The sequence below is a fragment of the Chrysochloris asiatica genome, unplaced genomic scaffold (genome assembly GCF_000296735.1).
Source record: "Chrysochloris asiatica unplaced genomic scaffold, ChrAsi1.0 scaffold00005, whole genome shotgun sequence".
Taxonomy (NCBI): Eukaryota; Metazoa; Chordata; class Mammalia; order Afrosoricida; family Chrysochloridae; genus Chrysochloris; species Chrysochloris asiatica.
Genome location: NW_006408523.1, coordinates 6,300,234 through 6,310,176, shown reverse-complemented (window position 1 = coordinate 6,310,176; position 9,943 = coordinate 6,300,234). Strand labels below are relative to the sequence as shown.

Below are 9,943 nucleotides of genomic sequence, written 5' to 3'. Positions count from 1 at the left end.
GAGTATATATGAGTATATAGTTGACACAATAGATGACAGCCTAGGAAACCCTGTGGGGCAGCTCTCCTCTGTTACACCAGGGGGCGCTGTGAGTGGATGATCTATAAGAGTATATACGAGTATATAGTGACACAATAGATGACAGCCTAGGAAACCCTGTAGGGCAGTTCTGCTCTGTCACACCAGAGGGCGCTGTAAGTCGGTATTGAGTTGACAACACCCAACAGCAAAAACATGGCGCTAGCTGAGAGATTGGGAGATTTGGTTCGGCAGCATTGTCTAGTGTAAAAATTACTTTATTGTCTTAAAACCAAGTTCTGCTTTAAGTGTGTAGATTTGAGAATATTTTGCTTTCTTTGAATGTCAGTTACACTCATGTGGTAGAAAGCCTCACCGTTTTTATAGATGTAGTAAAAACAAAAGAAACCCAAAAGCCCTAGAGGCATTCTGCTCAGTCATTTGATAATCGTCTTGTTAGATTGCAAGATGGAAAGGTGGGGACCTCGTTTTACAAGTGTGTGTGCACATTTCACACCTGGCTCTTTTCCAAGAGTTGATCTCATTTTATCCACAAACACGAGAAATGAAGCACATGGAACTTGGGTGACATCATCATTTAATCCGCCACCTTAGTGAAGTCACAATGGCCTATGTTCCATGGCCCGTCTCCTGTCTTTGCTCTGGGTGATAATTCACTTAGCAAAATCTTCCTTCCTGTCCCCAAATTAGAAATCCCAGCCAAACAACACACAACCAGTAAGTCTGGCTTCTTCCTAGAATCCGCTAGTTGTGTATATGCAGGGGTTTCTGAAAGGTGGTAGAAAAACAGAATTAAAAGAGAATGGAATTTTTCCATGAACTTTTTTGAAGCCCCCTCATAGTTCAGTGCATGAATGTGTCAGTAGATTTATTTATTGCCCTTCCTCCTGCCATAGCTAGGAAAACACTAAAGAGTTTTTCCATAAAATCATTGTACGGCTCCACTTGTCAAATGACCTTTTTCTTGCATTGAGAAATATAAAGTAAAGCAGGAAGGTCGGGTTTATAGCTCATTTCTGCAGCTGTTGTTTAAATCAAAAAACGACCAGCAAATCTTTTTGCATTAGTTATACTGAATTTGTAACCACCTAATACTGCATAAAGTTGTAGGCAGGTCTCTGGGGAGAGCAAGCCCAACATGGAGGCGAATAATTAAAGTGCAATATCCCCTTTCGTAACTGAAAATAAAATGTAGACCTCCCTTTTGGGCCTAAGCTAAGAGGGTACAGGAAGAATACATTTGTAGAATTTTAATAAGAAACAAAGAACCAGGATTTCAGTTCTACTCTTACAGCTTTTAAAGGCATTTTGGGAAACTTCATCTTTATTCATTGCTATTTTTTTTCTAACTTTTTTTTTTTTTTGGTGTGTGTGTGTGTGTGAATTGGGTGAAGATTTTCACCACTATTTTTAAAATACAGAATTTATAAAGAACAACTTTGAGAATGTATCGAGAATTGTTTCATGTTTGCCTGCTGGTGGGTTTATTCTGGAGTTGTTTTGGTGGGAGGGTGGGGGACAGTGAGGGGACCTTAAATACTTACCAGACATCTGACCCTGTGGTGTTGTGATTTTCAATTATTCAGTTAGCTCTTGTTTCAAAATAACATATGGTTGCTTTTTAATAAGAGAAATGATCTCATTTCTTTAAGATAACTCTTGTTAACAGCCTGGAGTCTATGGAGGGGGCTTCTGAAAGTTAGTGACAAAATGAAATTCAAAGATAATGGAATTTCCCACCGACTTTTTGAAGCCCCCTCATATTCCCATGGTGTTGCTTTTAAGAAAGAAAAAGTAACATTTGGATTAAAAACTGTCATTTTGTGCTTAAAACTTTGTGCCCTGAGATTATTTGCAGATTACTCACTGCCACTGAGCAAATTCTGACTCATAGTGACCTTATATAGGGTTTCAGAAGCTGTAAATCTTTATGGGAGCAGAAAGCCTCCTCTTTCTCTTGAAGAGCAGCTGGTGGGTTTGAACTGCCGAACTTGCAGCACCAGAGGTCCTTGTATTTAACAAGCCAGTCTTCTCAAATGACAACGATTAGTGAAAGATAGACTGTGCAGTTCCCCCCCAAAAATGATTAAAAATCTTAGGTTTTTCTTGATCTCAGTTTTTGTCTGTCTTGAATTCTATTTTTGGCTTTCTAGAAGGTAAGGTGGAAAGTAAGAAAAAAAAGAGGAAGACCTGCAGCGAGATGGATTGGCAAAGTGGCAGCATCAATGTGCTCAAGCGTGGCAACAATTTTGAGGTTGGCCCAGGGTCAGGCAGTGTTTCGTTTTATTGTGCATAGGGTCACTATGAGTTGGTACTGACTTGATGGCACCTAACAACAACAACAACAATAAGAAGGAAGGATCTTTGAAAGATAAACGAGTATAACATCAGCTGCTCCTGGGAAACCCTCGCTATGGGTTAGAATCAACTTGACCGCACTCAACAACAACAGCCTTCAGGGAAGGAATGAGCACAAAACACCGATCTCTTTTTGTAGTTAGGAGCCTGGTGGCAGTAAGGAGCCCTGGTGGCAAAGTGGATTAGCAGTTGGGACGTTGACTGCAAGGTTGGAGGTTTGAACCCACCAGCAGCTCTGTAAGAGGAAGCGAGGCAGTGTGCTTCCTTAAAGGCTGACGGTTTTGGCAACTCTCAGGAGAACTCCATGCTGCCCAACAGGGTCTTGATAACTTGGTATCCTCTGGACAGCACGGGGTTTTGAAATCACATAGTTGATCCAAGGCTGGAATTCTACTTGCTGCTGATTTGTTTCATTTTTTCTATAATCACGGATCCATCGTCTTATTAAAGTGCTGAGAAGAAACTGATCGTGAGGGCTTACTTTCTTGGTGGAAGGATTCTTTGCTTGATTTTTCTAAAGGAGATAAACTGAGATGGGGTTTGGCAAGAACCACTCAGTTGATCAGTTGATCCCATCTTTGTCAAAGGCTAGTGAGATGGTGTAGGATGATTGGAAATAATGATTAGAGTCCCAGCAGGAAACCTCCGCTCTTGGGTTTCCTGGAACCTCACTTGCGCATGGATTTGAGTGGGGAGATGTAAGGAGAGGCCCCGTCCCTTATTAATCTCTGGGCCTCTAAGCACCAGATGGCTCCATCTGTCTGAGTGGACCACAAAACTTGGCCAGGAGAGGTCATCTTGGACAGGTTAATCTAGTATGAGGAAAAGCAGAAAGGACTTGTATGGTTATATCATGTTGTTGTTGTTAAGTGCAGTCGAGTCCGTTCTGACACATAGCGATCCCATGTAGGGTTTCTGAGGAGTGGCTGATGGATTTGAACACCACTCTTGCAGCTAGCAGTTCAGTGCTTATCCAACATCACCACACCGGGGCTCCTGGTTATCCTATAGAGAAAACTTTATTAAAAATTACAATGGAAACCATTAATAAGAAAGAATTGGTATTTGAGATAGTTTTCTTTCAAACAACCCTTTTCTTTTTTCAACACAATTTAATTCTTTGAATGGGAATAAGTTTGACCTATGCAAGGAAAAGTCATTCCCTCAAGTACAGTTAATATTCCTTTGGTGTCTGTTGTGAGAAAATCACCTACTATTTTTAAAATAAAGGAAAGAGCTTGCTATCACGACAGGTACCATTTGTAATTGGTTTAGGTACAACCCTAGCTTCCATTTGTCTTCTTAAAGCTTTCTGCTGCTATTATAGGTAATCCAAGGCTTATCCTAATGATCTGAGGCTAAGAAGGATAAAGAACAATCCACAGAAAATTGACAAGTACTTACTTAGTCATTAGTTACATTGACCACCCCACCCAGTTCTGTTCAAGCTGTTTGGCAGAATAGAAATCACTCTGAGTTTACATTTCCTGCCCCTCACTCTTGCCCAATTCCTGTGATGACTTCATAGGCTTGGAAATGCTCAGGCTGTGTGTTTAAGAATGGAGACTGAAATCAAACAGTTAACTGAACAATGAGGAGCCCGTGGAAGGGGGGATCAATTCATGTGTGGTGTCCTTCCTCTGGTTTAGGATATTCCTGCCGCTTGGTGTCCCAGAACATGGCCCTCATCCTACTGAAGGAAGAGTCTTTGGATGTAAGTATTTTGGCAAAAATAGTATTTGATACAATCTTAATAAACTATGTATTTGTTGCTATGCTTCTAATATCATTGAAAATCAAATATGAAATAGTGAGCTTATCATACTGTTTCCTGCTGGTATTATATTTCACTCATCTAAGGGTGTGCATGGAACTAGGGGATGGTTTTCTTTTAACCTAGTTTAACCTGAATTATTAAGTTTGAAATATGATTAAGTTTAATAAGTTCCATTATGATATGGAGTCCTGGTGTGGCACTGTAGGATAAGCACTGGACTGCAAGATCCATTTGAACTGCAAGGTTGGCAGTTCAAACTTACCAGCCGCTCCTTGGGAACCCTATAATGCAGGGTCGCTCTGAGTAGGAATCGACTCGACAGCACTTAACAACTGCATTATGATGTATACTAAGTTGTTTTTATAAAATGCCATTGAGTCGGTTCTGAATCATGGTGGTGGTGGTGGTGGTGATGTGCCGTGGAGTTGGAACCGACTCATAGCGACCCTGTACAGGGTTTCCTAGGCTGTAAATCTTTACGGGAGCAGAATGCTTCATCTTTCTCCCGCGGAGCAGCTGGTAGTTTCGAACTGCTGACCTTAAGGTTCGCAGCCCGATTCATAACCACTATGCTATCTGACTCATAGCGACCCTATATAGGGTTTCTGAGGAGTGGCTGGTGGGTTTGAACTGCCAACCTTGCGGTTAGCAGTCCAATGCTTATCCTACAGTGCCACACCAGGTTTCTCTATTTCACTCAGGTGATCCTGAGTTCAAATCAACTCAACAGTAACAGGTTTGGTGTGGTGTTTTAGTGATTGGTGAACTTCATTATAGGCTAATACGGAAGCTTGTTGGGTTTATTTTTTCCTAGTTGATTCCTTAACATAAGGGTAAGACTCATGTGTTAAGAATTGTCTAAATTTTATGGTAATGACATATATATGTACTTAATCCTCCAACATGCCAATACCCTGAGCTCATGGAGAATTGAAGAGCCTGGCTTTCTAAGTATTTCAGAAACCTGTAAGGACCCCCTAGTGGTTTAAAGCCAGTGATGACCCCATTGGTGGGAGCTGACCTGAGGGCAACTTATAAGTGGCCTCCTGTGAAAAGATGAGCTGAACTCACCAGATTCCATGTCTGGGGAGTTGTAGCAAGAGACCCTTGAGTGACAAACACCGACAGTCGCTCGCTCACTCAATGCTGGTTCTGCAGTGGACAACAGGGTTAGTTAAATGGAGGTCATCTAGTCCAGATATGTCCATGCTTGCAAACTGACCAGGCCACACATCCTCATATGAAGAACATGACACACTGTATCTCTCCACAAGTCCACGGGCAGGAGTCAGAAAGAGAACCCACCAGCTTCGTGTGCTCAGGGCCTGCTAACCACCAGCAGCCTGGTACTGTTCTCTGGTTTGAGTTCCACAGGGTCCATCTCAGTATTCTGTGACTGCTCGCTCCGATTAGCCCTTGCAAGGAACCCACCACTTTCGGTGCCTCCTTTATCTCCTGGGCTCTCCCTCTCACCTGAGTCCATGACACCAAAGAGACCTCTCCTCTACCCAAGAGTTCCTCTCCGCCTAACACCACACTTACCCGTGTTCTTCCTCTAGCACTTGCCATCATTTCAGATACTTCATTTGTCTGTCTTCATCTGGTAAATGTTTCTCATTTTAACGGGACACACACTAGCTTCTCAGGAAATATTTGAATGAATGAGCAAGCTTAGAAGAATTTTTCAGTGATCAGTAAGAACTTAGGTTTAAAGGTCCTTTTCATTCTGAGCTAATAGGTGAGGGTAGACATGATGGCCCAAATGCAAGTTGAAGCTATGAGAGATTAGGAACCGAGTGAACAAAGGGTTGGTGGAGAAAAGGAGGGGATGTCTGGAATCTTGAACCGTCCACACGGTCAGTGAGCACACCCAGAGAGGATGGGTCCTAGGGTGTCTTTGCTTCCTCGTGGTTTTCCAGATCCAAGGCATCTTCAACCTCAAGATAAACCCCATTTTTCTGAAACAACTCAAGGGATCCTCCCTTTGTCTATAAAGCAGGTATTCTCCTGACTCCCGCAGATGGGCCTGAATGCTTCATGGCACAGTGAGAGTTGCCATATTAAAGTTGGTTTTCAGATTACTTAGATCTGTTTCAGTGTTGAACGTCACCAAGGAATGGTTTTGTCATGTCACACTGAAAAGGTGCATGCCTTCCCTCCCTCGGTAGCCTGTGAGGGATTTCTTTTCCTTAACCATCTTTGGAACTTTGCCTTTTATAGTTTAATAGATTCCGTGACTACTGAGCATAGGAAACTGTTTCTGTGCACTTTCTCTTTTCACGACTCAATGGGAGTACTCCATAGTTCTGTCTACTGAGGACGTTTCTTTATTTTTATTTTTTCTAAAGTGACATTCAAGAGATTTCTGTTCTCATTAAAATTAATAGGGGTGGCATAAGCACAGAATTCTGAGAGGCCTGTACATTAGGTACACATTAAATCCCTAGTTGTGCTCCCATGTTGATTGAGCCTTTCAGGTTTCAGGGCTCTGATGATGAAGCAAAGAAGAAATAGACCAGGGAAACGACTCAAGATATGGAAGGACTGGGTACGTCTTCCCTCACAACTCCTTCTCACAGAAGCAGGAGGAGTCAGAGACTTATTTCAAAGGCCCCACGCATGCTCTTATCACCTACACTTGACCAATCATTGTGTCTGCGTTAGGGTTCTAAGTGCTTTTACGTGATTAGGGTTCATCTTACTGTTTGGAGCTTTTGACCGTTGTCAAAGTAAATCTAATCTGTGTTTGTGATGTAGGCAAGACCAGGAGTCTTGGGAACAAAGACAAAGGATCATCCACAGTAGATTCATTTAGGTTATGGAAGAAAAGAATATCATTTTCTTTTTTTTTTCAGGCTAAAAAAAGTACAGAGAAATGCAACTTTATTGATAACAACATATGAATTACTACTAATCCACCCAGTCCTTACTTCCAGTATGTTGTTGTTGTTGTTGGAAGAGTGGCTGGAAGGGAAGAGAAATGAGTGACGTTTCCAGAAGGAAGACGATTGCTTCTGGGACTCTCCCGCTTGTTCACTTTCAGCCCGTTATGAAATATGCGATATGTGTGTTTTAGTTAAGTGGATTTATGGACTCTTATTTAGTTTTGGTTAAACAGTTTTCACAAGATGCTCGTTTAAAAGAATTGCTATACAGAAAATGTGACTCGAGGAAGACACCAGTCGGGTAGGCACAGACAAGAAGACTATGGCAGTGTTTGGCATGTCTCCTGGTTGGAGCTTCACTTGATGAGATGATACAGTCACCCAGTGATTGTGATAGCTCAATCTGTTAAAATCTCAAGGCTACACACTAACTGTTGTCATTGACCAAGGAACTCGCCTTAAGTGAATATGACATCTTAGATTCTTAGCCGTGATAATATGTTGTTGTTGTTGTGTTGTCAAAGGTGCTATTGAGTTCATTCTGACTCACAGCAATTGTATGTATGACAGATTGAAATATGGCCCCTGGCCACCTTCACAGGCCATCTGTTTGTTTGGGCTTATTTGTCGCAGTCTATGCTAACCTGTGTTGTTGAGGGTCCTGATTTTCACCAGTTGTCCACTTTCCCAAACATGATGTCCTTCTCCAGGGACCGGTCCCTTCAAACAGCATGCTCAAAGTATGTGAGATGATGTCTTACCATCCTCACTTCTCAGGAGCATGCTGGTTGTACTTCATCCAACACGTTTGTTACTGAGGACCTTGAAATAATTGGATCAGTCAGAACTTTAAACGTAATATACTAAATCCAGTATCATCTATCACACTAAAAAGAAAACTACAGAGGTGGCCTTGCTTTTTTTTTTGACCTACAGTAAGTAGTTGCTTAAGAAATCATCCCCACTCTAATGGGCTTATTTATGTTTGTGCTATGGATTCAAACTTTGAGTGATGCTCTCAGAGGTGTTTGTTGGTAGTTGGTGGTTATATGCTGTGCTGTTGGCTCCCGACTCATAGTGACTCTGTGTAGGGCCTTCAGAGGCTGTAAATCTTTACGGGAGCAGAAAGCCTCATCTTTCTCCCATGGAACAGCTGGTAGTTTCGAACTGCTGACCCTGAGATTAACAGCCTGAATCATAACCACTACACTACCAGAGTTCCTTTCAGAGGGGTTTGTTTAGTGCTAATTGTGTCTTTGCATCAAAAGCAGAGAGAGACCCTAGGGATGTACCAGTTAGGGAATTTGATGGTGGTGGATTTATCACTGCTGCCTTCGTCAGTAAAGAAAATCAACAATGGCATGGTGTATCATAAAGGCATGTCATAAGAAATGTTTATTGCTCACAATAATGGTGGTTCTTAGGCTAGGATAACAACCTATGTTACCATGCCAGCAGAGCCAGGTTATTGTAAGAGAAAAATGATACATCAGAGCCATTAGCTTGTCAAATTCCGTCATTATTGAAGTTTATTCGGTAGTCAAGTTTCTCAGCACTGTTGTCCCTTTCTAAGGTAACTTATATAGACCTGGGTATGTTTCATTTGAAATGACTTCCAAGATGTAGCTAAGATAGAAGTTTTGATGTGGTTCACTTGATTAATGGGATTATAATCACCAAGCTCTGTTCTGAGGATAATTTAGAGTTTCTAGCAATCTAATCATCTTGAACCTTATTTGCTCCTCTTCCCCTTTTGAAAATTGTCTCGTCCATTTAATGTAGGAAAAGATACATGAAAATGACAAACAAACACACCAAACCAAACAAAAAGGAAATGATTTAGAATTCACTACCCAAAGAACTCTAATGAACATTTTGGTGCAGAGTCTAGGCACATTTTTCTGGGAAAAGTGGAAACGTGTGCATGTATGTATAGTCATGTTTTTTCAAAAACAGAACTATACACAGTCATTTCAGGTTAGCTTATTTTTTCATGTCTTAACAAAAATTCTCTCTAGTTAATAAGTATATACATACCATCCTTTTTGATAGAACTGTCTGAAATTCCACCGTATGTATCACTGGGATCTGTTCAACCCTTTCACTATAATTTCTTTGCTAATCAGTGAAAATAGCTAATCCCATTTTGTGCATGTGATATGAAGATGGGAACTGTGGGTATATAGAGATGAAATCCTCTGAGTGGACATGAAATTTATTATGTTCTGAATTTGAAGGTACTATATGGGTGGTGCTCTAGGATAAGCACTGTACAGCAAGGTCAGCTTGAATCGCAAGATTGGTAGTTCAAACCTACCAGCTGCTCCTCGGAAATCTTATATTGTGTTGCTGTGAGTCAGAATGAACTCAATGTCACTTAACAACAACAACAACAGCATAGCAAAAATGAAGCCTTCATAAAAGGTGGCATAATGGATAACTTCTAGAATCGATGGCTACTCAGTTTGGGCGAGTGAGCCGTGAACTGTAATTTCAGTCCCTGATTCTTCTTGTGTTTGGATAACTGTATCTCATTATCAATTTTTCACTAGAAAAACAATCTGGAATGTGTGACTGAACTATGTGCTGAAAAAGAAAACTTCTCTGGTAGACAAAATCAATACTTAGCCTGTAAGTTAGAACATGGTCCCATGTGAGCAGGGTTACTCTGCTTTCAGTAGTTAAGCTCTTGACTTCGTAAGCAATCTCAAACTCAACTCCTTTATCCAGTCTTCTCCTTAAATGTAAATGGTAAACATACTGGAATTTATGTTGCTCCAACTGAGCGAATTCATTTGCCACTAACATTATATATATTTTGGATACCTTAGGTATTCCTACCTTCATTGCTTAGACCTAAAGTTTAAAATGTACTAGAGTGCTC

The 9,943-nt window shown here is 41.1% G+C and overlaps 1 protein-coding gene across 1 annotated transcript in view; it reads left to right on the top strand.

Moving 5' to 3' along the window:
- Window positions 1-9,943, top strand: part of ATP8A2 (ATPase, aminophospholipid transporter, class I, type 8A, member 2) — a 727,934-nt gene that overhangs the window by 229,165 nt on the left and 488,826 nt on the right. The window contains exon 24 of the mRNA XM_006831949.1: window positions 4,047-4,111. Within this exon, the coding sequence (XP_006832012.1) occupies window positions 4,047-4,111 (65 nt within the window). The remainder of the gene's footprint in view (window positions 1-4,046; window positions 4,112-9,943) is intronic.